The sequence below is a fragment of the Protobothrops mucrosquamatus genome, unplaced genomic scaffold (assembly GCF_001527695.2).
Source record: "Protobothrops mucrosquamatus isolate PMUCROS unplaced genomic scaffold, P.Mucros_1.0 scaffold48, whole genome shotgun sequence".
In the NCBI taxonomy this organism is placed as follows: Eukaryota; Metazoa; Chordata; class Lepidosauria; order Squamata; family Viperidae; genus Protobothrops; species Protobothrops mucrosquamatus.
In genome coordinates, this window is record NW_015386430.1 from 178,833 (window position 1) to 195,049 (window position 16,217).

General features: G+C 33.8%; 1 protein-coding gene across 1 annotated transcript in view; it reads left to right on the forward strand.

Moving 5' to 3' along the window:
- The first annotated feature begins 3,453 nt into the window (after window positions 1–3,453).
- The window catches only part of STAC (SH3 and cysteine rich domain), an 81,007-nt gene continuing 68,243 nt past the window's right edge, over window positions 3,454–16,217 (forward strand). The window contains exon 1 of the mRNA XM_029283290.1: window positions 3,454–3,558. Within this exon, the coding sequence (XP_029139123.1) occupies window positions 3,454–3,558 (105 nt within the window). The remainder of the gene's footprint in view (window positions 3,559–16,217) is intronic.

A 16,217-nucleotide genomic window follows, 5' to 3' on the forward strand; every position in this document is an offset into this window, starting at 1 on the left:
CTCAATGTGGCTAAATATACTGAATTGCAATTTTGACTGGTTGACAACTGGCCCCTATTATAAAATACTGATTTTACTGATGCCTTGACAATTGGAAATACAGTGGATTATAAAAACTATATATAAAGATAAGAACTATACAAAATTGGGCTGTTTGGATTCTGAGTTTGGCTGGTTTGATAATGCTAATTACAGAGACTATGGCACTGATGAAGGACTATTTGAAAGGGGGAGACAACATTGATATTGCATACTTATCAAAAAATGACAGAAATCCACATTTAATACTTACTCCTGAAGGACCTAGCCTGAAATATCAAAGACCTCCAGAAGCAACATTTCAAGACAAGACAATACTTTCCAGGAGGAAATGTATGTAAAGCTATGACAGATACAAATGACAATAACTTCAAACCACGAGGAGGTCAAAAACAAATTTGACAATATAAATGAGCACATCTCTAATCTAAACCCACAATCAAAAAACACTCAGAAAATGATGGTAAAAAATGAACAAACAAATCAGATAACAGAACATAAACTAGAAGAAAATGACTTAATCAGCGAAGCTACAAATGAAGAAAATTATAATTTAACACAAACTGGAAAAAAACCCACAAGACATTGACATAACAATAAAAATGGAAAAGATACTTTATTCATCAGAACATCAAAATAAACCCGAGGATAAGAAAGAAGATTTAATAAAATGGACTATAGAACTGCCAGCAGAACCATTAGGGTTTGGGAGACAAAAAGCATATATTCTATACATCCTGTCCTCTCCACTCCCAACAATACAAAAGCACAAGAACTTCCTGGCAAGGGGAATATATCAACTTGGAAAGCTACTTGGCAAAAGAAGAAGGTCAGAGACAGATTTAAAAGATTTGATTTGCCCTATCAGATGGAGTATTACATGAGCAAACACTTGTTTGAATACGATTAAAAGAACAGATAATTTTGGATATAAAGGGACCTTACAATAAGAGGGATAAGAGATATAAGTAATATAGTATTTTTCATAATATATAAAATGTAAAAATATTGGGATGATGTATGTGAATGAAAAGTTTGAAATTTAAAAGTAAATTAAGTTGAAGAGAATTAGGACTAAGGAATGACTGAAATACTGAGGTGAAATTAAGTTTAAATAAGAACTTTGAAAATAGGATATATAGTGATTTAACAAATTAACTTTTACAAATATAAGTGAAATATAAACTGACCAGAAAAGATGTTATAGGTAGATGTCATATGATAGATAAGCAGTATGGTATTTTTATAATGCATGAAATATGAAAGCATTGGGATGGTGTATCTAAATGGAAAATCTGGATATTTAGATTATTAATATTAAGAAAATTATAACTGATAAGAATTGTTTGAATATTAAGGGGAAATTAAGCTTAAATAAGAATTATGAAAATAGGATACCTGGTGAACTAATAAGATGATTTTTATAAAAACACAAATTGATAAGAAAAAATGTCATACATGGATGTTATTGTTATTTGTACAAACATGAAAAAATGTATATATTTAACCATTTATACAATGAAAATATTAAGAATTATATTTGATTAAGGTTGAAGAAAGAGAATACTATTGGGAGAAGGGAAGATCAAAGAAATATATTATTAATTAATATACTAATTATGGAATTACAAAAACTAATTATTATTGATGTTAATTAACTACTATTGTTTTTTTCGAAATATATGAACCAAGACAACACACTGTACACTAGGCATTAAGGATTGTTATTGTAAAAAATCAATAAAACATTTCTAAAAAAGAAAGAAGAGGGAGTCAAGCTATTCTCCAAAGCACCTGAAGGCAGGACAAGAAGCAACCAATGGAAACTAATCAAGGAGAGAAGCAACCTAGAACTAAGGAGAAACTTTCTGACAGTTAGAACAATTGATCAGTGGAACAACCTGCCTCCAGAAGCGGTGAACTCTCCAACACTGGATGTTTTTAAGAAGAGACTAGACAGTCATTTGTCTGAAATGGTATTTATACCATTTCCTGCCTAAGCAGAGGGTTGGACTAAATGACCTCCAAGGTCCCTTCCAACTCTATTATTATTATTATTATTATTATTATTATTATTATTATTATTATTATTATTATTGTTGTTGTTGTTGTTGTTGTTGTTGTTGTTGTTGTTGTTGTTGTATTTTCAGCTTTCAAGATTTTCCATCAATTATTTAATTTCCAAGGGAAACCTCCATACAGCCAATACTCCCTTGAGCTTTTTCAGAAGTGATGCTACTGTCACCACTAGAGGATTCCTATCCTAAAGACAAGAGGAGCAGGGGATTATGTATGTATGTATGTAGCTGATAAAGCCTGTCCATTCTTCATTGAGAAAAACATAGTGGCTTTGTTGGCATAACACACTTTTCCATTATTAATTGAACCATAACTGCTTATACCATCCAATTATGAGTTCATAATCACATAATAAACCCTGAAGTTGAATTCAGCCAACATATAAAGTTTAAATGTGGCTCATGGTGTCACACAAACACAACCATAGCAGTGATCTCATCTTTACTAATATAATCTGATGAGGAGACAGATATTAAAAGTCTTTCCACAATTTATTGCATCACTGCCACCATAGCAATTAAATGTCTGAGTTCTTTGGTCCTATATTGTCACAGCAACAGCCAGATGATGATGCTGCAAACGGCTACTCTAAAAATTCTCAATGACCGACCAGGATTTGAAATCAACTTTCCTGATTTGTAGCCTAGGGCTAATCATTGCAGCAGTCTGGCATAAAAGGACATTCAGGGTTACATCTTATTCTTCCTGGAAAAACGAGAGGCAGAATAGCTGTCCATTACCTCATTGAAAATGTAATCCAGAAACAGAAATTTCTGAATTGTGGACAAAGTCTTTGAGGTTTTACTACAGCTCCCCGAGCGTCGTAGACTACACTCCTTTCCACTACTAAAAACACGTGTTTCTCTCCAAGTCGCAGAAAAGAACTGCCTCCCGCCCTTAGCCTCTCCTTGTGTTAAGCTCACGATTTCTGCTCAGCGCACTCCCTTTCAGGGTTGGGGTGGGGGGCGGGGGCGGTGTGTCGGCTTCTCCCTGTTACACCTACCCGGCTTGGGGGAAAAAGGGAGGGACGCAGGAGCGAACAGTAGCAGTGGGCGCGTCGACCGTCCCTGATTAATTTGATGCCGGCGAACAATCCATAACTTGTAAGCAGGAGTCTTGGGAGAGGGAGGAGGAGGCATAAAACACGAAGGCAGTAGAGAAAGGCTGTAAGGTTTATTAGTTGTTAAGTAAAAAATCCACGCCTGCATCCTGGTGTCCGGTGGAGTCCGAGGAAATACGCTGGCTCCGGAGGAATGGCGAAGCGAAAACACGTGAATTAAACGGGCAGCTTTGTGACAGCCAGTCACAGCCGCGGTCTTTCCTGTCAGAGGCGAAATGATTCCTCCGGGTAACGCGACTGAAGTCAGCCTTGAGAGGGTGGAGAAGGAGAACGACATTCAGCCCCCCTCTCCTGCCTCCACTACCAGCCAAGAATCAAAGGTATCTCGAGCGTCGGGGTGTGCATCATATATCCATACTGATACACATGCACGCAAACACTCACATACAGATGTTTATCTCCAGCGCGGTACCCAATTTTTCATCGTTTCCTATTGGATACCTTATGTGGCAAAAGAATTCTCCGAAATGGCTCTGGAGGGATTGCGTAGTTGGTTTGGGTTTTTGGATTGTTATTGAAAGTGAATGTGTTTCAAAGGATTCTTTAGTGGGAAAGTTTTCAGGTATTTATTCCTGGAAGAATGGGAGGCATTTAATTGATTTAAAACAAAACAAAAAACAATTACTATATCTGGGGCTTCATTAACTGAGGCTCATAAATTACTCACAACAATATTGAATAGACTGCAATTTATTTGTTATAGAAAAGTTGGTTACTGTTTTAAATGCTTTGCAGGAATTTTGCAGTTTAACCAGTAAGTAGATCAGCTGTTAAAGGCTGATCTTAGTTTGTGCCAGGACAGCCATCCTGTAACTAATAGGATTTCCTGTCCATTTCCTCACCATTTTCTAATGTTACTGGCCTGGTTAGCCCCACTTGCATAATACCAGTCAAGGTTCTTTCTGTTTCCAACATTTCAAAACTTAAGTGATTTAGCAGACAAAAAGTTTCTTTGGATAGGATCAATCCATGGTCCGCAGACCCCTGGGGGGGGGGGGGCTTGATATAATCATAGGGGATCCACAAAGGCTTGAAGAAATATTATGATTTCAATCTTGAGTTAATTCTTGGGGGTCCATGGCCATGGTTCATGGCCAGAAAAGGTATTTAAAGAGTGTCTGTGGTGAAGAAAAAGTTGAGAATCACTGGATTAGATTAAATCTGGAGCAGGTTTCTGTAAAGGGACTGAAGCGAATTAAAGAAGCGATGAGGCATTTCTCTTTAATGTGGGCCTATTATGAAAGGCTAGGAAGTACCTAGGGGGGGCTCAGCCACTTGTCCACTGAATACATCAACTAAAGAGACTTTTTTTTCAAGGATCAGACATTCAACCCAAACTGTCGTACAGTATTGCAATAAAGTACTTCAAATATGTGACACTGTGATATAAATTGTGTTGGCACTATTTTTCAGTGATCCCTGAGAATAATACTACATAATGTTTATAATGTCATAGTAGAGTCAAGGTAGGATACAGAGTTAAAGGCATTCTAAGAAGGGTCAGGGTCAAAGAAGTCTCAGGGCAGGATGGGGCATTCAAAGGAGGGAAACAGCACCAGGAAGACAACTGGAATGTTCTTACACAAAATCATTTTCAAATGACTTGCATTAGTTCAATTGCAAATACAGCTCCCTTAGCTTCCAGTTAGTATTGTCAACTCCAGGAATTCAACCTATCTAAAGAGGCAATGAGGCTTCAATAAAATACCATTACTTGGTGAGAGAGAGGACAGACACTGCTGTGATTTCCCTTTCCCATTTGATCAGTATAATTCCAACAAGCATGTCAAAGATAGAAACTAACCAACAGGATGATGCTCTGAATCATATCATATAATCAATGGAACTGCTCCATGCTATAATGAGAAGTTAGATCAAAGATCAACAGTGTGGCCTTGTATCTGTTTGTGTTGTGGGATACAGGGAAGACTAAAGTGACTGATACATATATTTATTTGTCCTATGGGAAAGATAATTGGGGCATCTTGAATTTATAACAGGATTGCAGTCTAATCACAGGAAATATCAATTGTTTTAAATTTTTGAATGAGTTTGATGCTATTTGAAGTACCGTATTTCTTTTTGATAAAAGTGGATATAAATACTTTGTGGGAAAGCACTTTTGACATTTTGGAAATATTCTCAGTTAAATTTTCATACATAAAAATGGGAAAAACCATATTTCAAATTATAAAGTATGAAATGATAACATTTAAAATCTAAATTACTCTTGAATTTTGAAATTCCAATTCTCAAATTTTGGAGCACTCTTCAATTTGACAGTTTTCTGTTGGTCATTATATTCAGTTAACTAAATTCAAATGTTGGTATAAATAGTCAAATTATGCTAGCTTTAAAACTATACAAAACTCTTAGTATGTTTTTCAAATGAAGAATAAAAGAGTACAGGTTTCTTTCTGCCACTACACATTATATCCTACATGATTGATTTGGTGGAAAGCCATTCTTCTTCTGAAATATTGATAACTAAACTTTATTTTGGTTTTTCTTGTTTTTTCATAAACAAATTATAAACTCAAAACTTAGTGTACATACTTTAACAAAGTTTATGCATTTTCTAAAAAATAAAAACAATGGCCATCCCCAAATTGGAAGCTTTTAGGACTAGTAAGACAAGAAGATTAAAGGAATTAGAAAAAGGAATGGGGAACGTATCCTTTTTCTATCTTGAAGTTTCTGCTTTTGTGAGGGCCAAGCCACGCTATGAGACTTATGGTTTGTCCAGAAACTTGAATAAAAGTTTGAACTTTAATAAAAACTTGAATAAAAGACATTATAAAATGCTTTTTATAATTTTGTTTTTTGGACACATAATTGGAAAAAGAAGAGGACTTTTTATCTAATCACTGCTTTCTTGTCTTCTCCTTACCCTCCAGTGCAACAGGTGCTATAACTAAAGTGCTGCATTTCCATAGGGCAGCTCTAAATCAGGTGGCTTCTTGGGGACTATCTTAAAGTCAGAAAGTAATATACAGCAAGTTTCTCAGTGCTGTACTGTGTAAACACATCTCAAGGGTGGCTATTTCTGCAGTTTACTCTTAAGATCTCAGTAACTACTTCTGTAGCTGCTTTTCTATCCTTGCCTTAAACCAAAGCCAGATGTGTTGTCATCAAAGCAAGCTACAGCTGCTATTTTTATAACCCTTTCTATCTTATGGCCTTTAAAAAAGAAAAATAAAACACTGAGAGTGTTTTCTAAACAAACTGGGTACTTTGCCCTTTTTGAAACCATATTCTATGAAATCAGTAGGGCTTATTTCAAAATAAACATAATTTAAGTCAGATTTGAAGTGCAGAAATTTGGTCCTTATTTCCATTTCATTTAAAATTGGTTTCAAATTATGGTTTAATGGGAAGTTGCAAGTCGGACATGCTGCTGTCCCATTTAAACCACATCACTTCTGCATAATTTGGCAAATATATGTTGCTGAATCCAATGTTCCACGGAGTCCTAGACATTTACAGTTGAGGAGAAAAGAAAACCAGGACAAATGTAAATTCCCTAATTCAAGCCAGAACATTTGACAAGTTTATGAACTGAGTTAGACAAGCAATCACCTAGCTCCTTTGGCAACTGCTATAATCCTAAACATTGATTTGAAAAGTTCATTGGAACCAAGGCATGCTCTTTCAAATATGAAATATTACAAGAAAGTACAGTTTATTAGAAGGTGCTCTGGTTTCTTCTGAAAAAGTGAATCAACTGATTTTAATACTTATTTGGCCCATTTTTTTACAACAGACAAATCTTCCTAGTAAATAAACATTTGTTTAAACTATTGCTTGCTTTTATATCTTGTTATATTTCATGAAAGTTCTTTCTGTTTCCATTTGATCTTTCCTACATTTCTGTGAGGTGTGTTGGGCTGAAAGGAATGATGGTTCAGTGATTTCATGACCAAGTAGGGACATGTTCCTGCTCCTGAAGTTCCATGCTTTCTAAAAGATGGGGGCAATGGATGGTTTGTAAGCACTGCATATGTCCCTCCAGCACTATTTTTTTTTTTTTTAGTTTCTCTGTCTTCTCAGATTGCTCTGCTGAAATTCAGTTGCAAAACAATGATAGTTGGGTGGTTTTCTTATTTACATTGGGAGTCAATTGGAGTAGATGGATTACGCCTTCACTAAGATTAACAAACTCTTATTTATTTTATTTGTTTCAGAGGCAAAAAACATGGTATAGAAAATATCTGCCGTGCCCAACTAGAGAGCCAGTTGGGACATTAGTATGCTAAAGCTTTTCATGCTGGAATCACTTCTGGCTCTTGATGGACGGTTTAAATTTCTACCATGTAGAAACCTAGTTTGTCAATGAGAAACCTAGATTCATCTGTTCCTCTCTGACCTGATAATTTGCCCCCCCCCCCGCATCATAGATTTATTCAGACATGCAGCCATTAATCAGGCTGAACTGATAAACTCAAAGTATTACATTTTCTATCTCCTTACTAGAAGAGATTATCTTGGTACATACAACCTGAGATGATGTCATTACAAATTACAAAATGAAATGTGTCTGATTTTTACATGTCACATTATTTGCAAATTGGAAAAAGACTATAGAAACTAACTTATATATTTGGTTTCATATATGCTTAAGTGCATTGTGTGTGATACCTTTAATCCTTTTGTGAAAAGTAATTGAGTAGAGAACTCAGCTTTCCAGGCCCTACAGCTATGGTGGGAATCCTCTAATCCAGGGGTGTCAAACTGCCGGCCCCCGGGCCGGATGCATCATTGGGAAACCACGCCCACCCCATTGCCGGCAATGGCAAAAAAGCTCTGATACGTTGCGCGACATCATGTGATATGTCTGCTCTAATCCATAGGCCTAATTCAGCCCATAGAAGTTCCTAGTCTAGTTTGTGCACAGCATATTTTAATTACTTGGGAAAATAATAAAAAGGCTAAACTGACTTCTTTAACTATTAAGGTACTTACAGACCGGCAACTCCTAATATGTGCAATCATTTTGTCCTGCATTTCTTAAAAAAGCTATTTTGTGATAAGAACATAGGAGTGCTGGAAAAGAGAATGAATAGAAAGCTGTCTGAATGAGGCAACAAACTTCATAATAAAAGCCTCATCTGTGAAGACACGTGTTTTAATTTAGGCAAATAGGATTGGGTATTAATTCTGAGGACAACTGCTAAGTACATCCTGATAAGTATTAGCAATAGGTTAAAATTCTCATATTTGGAAAATCAAGGTGTTCTGTGCAAAATGTTTTTTGCACTTCTCCTTCAACAGAGTTCTCTCTTTTAAATATTGTGATTAAAGACAAAAATCATTCTAATTCCTTCTTTAGGTTCACTATTATATGAGTAGTTGTCAGATTCATAGACTGGTAGTGAGGTATTTTAAATGACTGTCAGGTGATTGCAGATCGTAACGCCTTGTTATAGTGACTATTAAAAAAAAAGAACTCCCTCTTTCACTGAAGTCACTGAAAATGGAAATTATTTATACCCGTTTCAAGATTGGTATGAAATTGGGCATCCTATAGGGATATATCCAGGCATGGAAGAAGTATGAAATATATCAAAAGTATGTGCCTCCCTGGGGTTAGTTTTTCTTCCTAGGCTGGCAGCACTTAACCCAACCTCTCATAATTGGTAACAAATCACTTAATTCTCTTTAGCAGAGAGATCCTCCATGTAGAATTGTTGAAAACAGCATTCTAAGGAAAGTCACATGGTTAAATAATTTTCAAAAGTTGCAATAACACATTCTATATTTGAAGTGTGCAGTTTTTCTACAAATTGATGCCCCTAGATATATTAAGATTTCCCATCTAGTGTGGCTAAATCTGAAATTGTGATCTGAAAGCATCAAGAGGGAGTAAAACACTGTAGGGAGTTTTTCACTAGAAATTTATATTCTGTCTCTAGTAAAGAGCATTTATTGATGGAAGGAAGATGAATGTACACTGAGAGTGGTAGGAGATTCTGTAAAATATTTTGTGGATATTGAGCATATTACATTTAGGCACTTATAGCAATAACACGTATATATCGCTTCATGGTGTTTTATAGCTATGTCTAAGCGGTTTACAGAGTCAGCATATTGCACCCAACAATCTGGGTCCTCATTTTACTGACCTCAGAAGGATGGAAGATGAATAACCTTAAGCTGATCAGGATCAAATTCCTGGCACTGGACAGAGTCGGTCTGCAATACTGCATTTTAACCACTGTGCCACCACGGCTTCTAATTGCTGAAAAAGGAACAAAACATAATTTTCTAAATGAATTCTTTGTCTATTCTTGTCTGAACAGTTACATTAAAAATAGGAAGCATACCTGATGAATATATTTGTATCCCAATGAGCCTTGGTTCCATAGACTCAATGAGAAAGCAGTTAGAACATAACAGCTAAGCTAATAGCCAGTGAGAATTTGCTCAAAGATCATTTACAACATATTGTTAACTTTCCCTTCAAAAAATTTCCAGAAATAAATAACCCACGTCATTCATATAACAGCCCCACCCCCACTGCTTAGACAGTAAACATATTTTGATTAAATTTCTTAATATAAAAGCCTAGTCTTCAGCTGGAGTCTTTTCGAAGCTAATTATTTTAAAATCATTGTTTGTTTGTTAAATAAACTCACATCATTGTATTTCCTGCTTAATGGAATTAATGCACTCTGAGTCTCCACTGGGGTACGTTACCAGCTACTGAATATTTTAAAAGGCAGAGAATGGCATATGGACAGTTTATTCAGTCTGCTGAATAAACAACATACAATGTGCAGTTGGAAGGGAACATGAGAACAACTCTTTAAAATCCCCAGAGAGGATTTGACACTCATCTGCAGCTCTAAAACTATTCCCACATTTCAGCATAAAATGGTAAGTATTGTGAATGAACAAGATTTGTAATATTGAAGAAAGAGGAAAGTAATTAACAAGTCTTATTCAATTGGTGTGAACATTTCAAATAACAATCTTCATGGATCAAGGAAAAAGGTGCTGTATGATTGTGACTAGCCTGTTTTTAAACTTTCAGACTTAGATGTATTGTTGGAAAAGTCATTTGATGTGTCTCTCTTTTTCCTCTGTCTTTGCTTTTCCCCAGATAGCTTTTCAGTTCTATTTTATGAATAGAAGATTAGTACATTGGAACTAGTATGAGTAACTTGAAATAACATATTCTGATTTAAATTAGTATTATTATACCATTCAGAATAGGATAAAATATTAATTTCTTTCTAGGGTTAAATAGTACTGCTATGTAGTAGTTAGCATGTAAAAATCAAAAAGTTGCTTTGGAGTATGGGGTGCACCAACATAACAACTGATGGCAACTTCTTAAAGCAGTTGCTCTTTTTCCAGGCTTGCACAATTGCCTTCCACAGCTAATCTCTGAATAGGATGCGTTTGATTTAAGAAATTACCAATGAGTATTTCTCCATTTTTATGACAGCAAGGCAATTCTAAAATCTCAACTAATTTCCATATTTTCCTTCATACAGCAAAAGCTTATACAATAATTGTTTTTAGATTAACTACTACAATATTGGCAAGTAAAGCACTTGTGCATCATGGAGATATAAAATGTGGCATATTGTCAGATTTGCAAATTTGGCAGTAACTGAATAAATTGCACCTGACTACTATTGTATTATATTATTGTGATCCAATGCTTCTATGCCCACCTTCTTTTTAGTTTACCAAAATTTCATTTCTTTAAACTGCCGTTGAGTTTCAATCTGTGAATATTACAAACATAGATAGATAATCTGCTTTTTTCTTATTCTGTGCTTTTAAAAAATAGTCAAAATACTCCAATAATAGTTCTTTTCATGATAAAAAGATATGCATTGAAACACATTACAGTTACCTATCTGTTTTGGCTTAAAGTTGGCAGAAAACAACTAGGTAATCTTAAGTGGTGAACTTTAATTTGGAAATAGTACAGTCAGAGTGTCAAACATTAAACATTGCTGTTCATTCACATTAACAAAAGGTTTTATTGTGCTGGCTGCAGACAATTTAGGGAGAGCAGAGAAGGAGAACAGGTTGTAGTTCTTTACTACTCACTTTGCAATGGATCAGTGGTTTGGAGAACTTAATGAACAAAGAAATGGGCCCCTATCCTGGAACTGCTTAATCTGTAATATGAAAGCCCACCAGAAACTTTATCTGCAGTATGTTTTTAATACTTTTCATGATTTAGATATTAGTTATTTAGCTAAGTCACGGATGTTTTAAACCTGTTGATTTCATGCTGTCGTATGCTACTTTGCAGGCAATATTTTATGGAAGAACTCTTAAAAAGTTTTTGTAATGGTAATAACCCTGTATGTATGTTATCAGATCAATAATAATTTTATTAAAATCGTGTGGAGACTCAGTTACCTGGACTTACAAGTCAATTAAAAAAATACTTCTAATCTACAAAAAACACGAGGCAAATTGCAAAGTGTTATCTGTGGTTCAAAAAATACAAGTGCTATGCAAAACTTTTCCTAAATGTAAAAATGATGTGTCCAAATGCAGATCTCTAATTAAGAGCAGCATTGTTGGAATTTCATTAAAACTATAATAACTATCATTAAAAATTTACACTCTTAGCTTTCCTTGCTCTCCCCTTCTCAAAATATTTCTGAATTTAATTGCATGAGTAATAAGAGTAACACTGTACACAGATTAGGAATTTCTACAATATTTACATGGGGAAGGGGGAAGGACAATTGCCTCTATGCTAGCCATGAAGAATAGGTCAATCTAGTCCTCTTTTTCCAGCCCTTCTGCTTATCTCCTTATCCATATCTTCTGCACACAGTTTCTTCTAGGGAAGACTTACCATACTGTTTAAAATTGCTTCCCGTTCTCCTTCCTGATAAATAAGGTTTCTTATCTCAAGAAAATTGACTCTGTGAAGAGTGCCCTGGTCATTCTCAGAACAAGAAATTAATGGGGCTAAATGACATTGATAGTGGATCCATTGTAATTTGAAAATGAATAAAGGTAATTAGAACAGGATGTCTTAGACCTACTACTTGAAATTCCTTAGGCAATCCAAGGCAAGGTTGTTCGATTAGTAGTCTGTCAATCAATCTTATTATCTACGGTCATATAAATATGCTCAAGTAGCAATAATATTAAGGATGGTATCCAGTTGTTTCACCATTCTCAAAGAGTTTTGGAACTACCCCTTGAATTCCTAAACCAGTTCTTTAAAAAAACGATCAACCTGATGTAGCTGTTTTTAAATGGAGTATTATCCAAATCCAACAAACACACTGCCTTTTTTAAATGAGCCTTGCTTAAATAAATCTAGTGGCTTCAAATAGAAAAGAAAATGTTACTTATTATGTATACCTGCTAATTAAATACAGACTATACTCCAGCAGAAAATCTTTAGTATTTGATGCTGACAAGCTTTTTATAATAATAATGTTATATTTCTTTCCTCTTTGGTCATGACAAAACAGAGATTACTATTAAATATGCATGTAGCAATTTTAAGAGATGATTGATAGATAAATAGATGATAGATAGATAGATAGATAGATAGATAGATAGATAGATAGATAGATAGATCTTAATTCTTCTCTGAATTGTTCTCTGTAAGAATAGCTTTTCTCTCAATATGATCAAATAACATCAAAGTGCAGTTTCTATATGAAAGAATTATGGCACTTGATTTTATGCATTTCGAAAATCATTGAGCCAGAACATTCAAACAGTGCTTTCTGATCCATTGTTTTCCTGGGTTTGTTGTTTATGATTCTTGAATCACTATTTTGTTTCATTTTTCATCTTTTGGGTGAGGGTTTAAAGTGGAAAAAAACCTATATGTTTGAAATCATGGTAGTGAAAACATATCTTTGTTTGTTCTGGTAAGCATAGATGAGAAATTAAGAAATATCAATTCACTTTGTATGTATGAATGAGAACCAGATTCATTAAACCTGAATGGTTCTATCTATAAGGAAATAGTAGAATACCAAAGAGGTAACTATTTTATAATAAAAACAATACAACAACTAGAGCTTATAAAAATTATAACAACATATATAAAACAAATTAAATCAATTAAGCAATACAAAACATAAAAGAGAAGATTGTCACCAAGGCCAATCCAGAAGTCTGGCATCCCTATTTCTCAGAATCAAAAAAAGTTTTAAATTCAGCTCTCACATGTTTATCTTTGAAAACTTGGTTTTCCTCAATTTTCTTTTCATCCTTCTTAACCTCATTAGTTTCCACAGAACAAGTAATTCTATAGAGAACAACCTTTGGCATGGTGACAACGCACAATGTCTTAGAAATTTAATACTTATTTTCGCTTAGATGTGACTGATCTTGAATTCTTGTTTTCTTGAAATCTTCATTCAGAAGAACAAAAGATATATTTAGTTGCAAAATGCAATGCCTATTATGTTAGTATATCTCTATACATGAGAGCTTTTCATATTTATGATAAAAACATTATAAAGTTGAACATCGTTATATATTTTATCACATAAATAATAGCATTTGCAGTCGTTACCATACTTTCACAGAGCATTTAAACCATGTTACGATACATACTTTAAACTTCAACTTACATTTTCTTGTTTTGCCTATTTTTTTAACCTTAAAACTGGACTAATTTCATTAAAATTTAACTAGAAAAACTTAGAGCAATATAATTCTTAAAAATATGTCGATATTCCATAGCATTTCACTTTCATAGGTTTTAGAATAGCATTGGCTTCCAGCTTTGAAGCAAAGCTTATGGCCTGTCCTTTTTTTCCCCCTGAAGCATAGCAATTGTTGTGATCATGTAAACAGGTTTCAAAATGCCAAAAATGTAATAGTTTCACATTTATTTCATGCTTCAGCTTTTTTCCCCAATCTTCTTATTTAGAATTGGAACGATGCACTCACACATAAAAATCCCTCTGTGACCAATGTAGCGATATTGCATCAATTAAAGCTATTTGTGAGCAAGGGAGGAAACTATTACCATCTTAGATTAGAAATGTAGTAGAAAATTGATTGGTGCGAGTGGAACACAGATATATTTTCATTGTTGTCATTGTTGCTGAAAATTTAAAAAGTAAACAGAAAAAAAGCTTTAAAACTTGTGAGAATTGAATTTCACAAGAATTGGGGGGGCAGGGTAGGTTGAAACATCAAAGTATTGCATAAAATTTCACTGACAATTAAAATTAAAAGTAATTGTTTTTCCCATAATAAATACAAACTTAATCAGATCCTTAAATTACAGAAAAAATAGATGTATTGGAACTAACAGGAATTACCGTATGTTGAATTATATTTCGATTCAATTGTTAGTTCATCAGAAACACATAGTCAAGCTCTTTGAATTTTCTTCAGACTTGTTTCTTTTTTTTCTTTTTTTTCTTTTTTTTCTTTTTTTGAAGATACTTTTTATTTTGTGGCTTCATTAATTGTAATGCAAATACCCAAATTTATGTTTAGTCAATGTGTCTCTAAAATGATAAATTTTAATTTTAATAATGAAAATAAAGTTTCATAACCAAGCTATAAAACATTTTGATTACAGTAGATTCAAGAGACTCAAGTTTACTTTGTTATAGTACATTATAACATAAACCTTTAAAAAAAAAATTAACAACTTCCCTTCAATGTTTATAACAATAGACCAGATTCAGAAACAAGATCTTTCTAGATGTTGCTTTTTTGGCATCAAATAATAAATTGACCATAAAGGGTAACTGAGACTTTTTCTATACCACGAGAAGACATTTTTCTTTAATTGGTCTTTTAATTATTTGGTATAAAATGGGAATTGTAAACACTGTTCACTGTCATTATATTATAAAGTATACAAAGACCACAAAAAAAGAGTGTTTGGGCCAATGGTGCATATTTACTGTAACGCCTTTACCATATCTGCATTAAGATGGCCTGAATTAATTGCTGTGTCTGCATATTTACTGTATCTGCATTAAGATCTGCATTAATTGGTTCATATCTCTTTGACCCAAAGAACACAGTGCAGGTCCCAAAGGAGAAAATACATGCAGCTGATAGAAAATGTGAACCTACAATTAAAGCAGTGGATTAGTTAAGATTTCTCACTTGATTCTCCCTCCAATTTTGCTGGATGCAGAACTTTTTTTCCTTAGTTCTTAGTTATTAGTTATTAATTCCATTAATTTAAATTCTCTTCCTCAATCTAAAGCCTTCCAAAGTCAATGGATTTAAAAACAAATTTCAGGATTTCTCATGAAGATGGAGAAGCCTAAACTTTTTCACAAGCATTTTCTTTTTCTTTTTCTTTTTTCTAAAGGTTAATATATATGCTTTCTATGGGCATAATTGCTTTTAAAAACCCCATTGGTACCAATAGATGTTTTAATTTTTTTTGTTTTGTTTAACTTCGCTTTTTCTTTAGTACCAAAGAAAGAAATAAAACTGCAGTAATCCTACTCTTGACCAAATATATACTTTAGAGAAAGTGAATTCAACATTAGTTTAACAAACCTTAAGAAAGAAAAACTTAAGATTGGTGATTGTTATTATCCCTAGATTTATTATTATTAACATAAAGTATCACAAGATACAATCCTGCCAATATTAGACACTTGAAAATTCTGCTGATTTCACTGGAAAACGTTAGGTTTTTTATACTTAGTGAAATTATTGAGGTCTAACAGAGTATTAATTGGACTGCATTATATTATAAAATAAAATATGATATTAAGACAAGTAAAGGACAAAGCAAAACAAAAACTATATAATTCCCTTTCTTCGTTTTGCATAGATTGATTTTTTTAAAAAAAGAGGGTTGACTTAAAAGACAAATAAAATGACTCACAAAAGAGTTTGGATAGTTAGTATCTTAGGTGAAAAGAAGCATTGCAAATTTATCATCTTTATTAAAGCACACATTCTACAGCCCGGAGAATTACTACATAATATCAGAAGAGCAGCTCTCTTCCTTCCTAATGCGCAAAACAGGAACCTACTT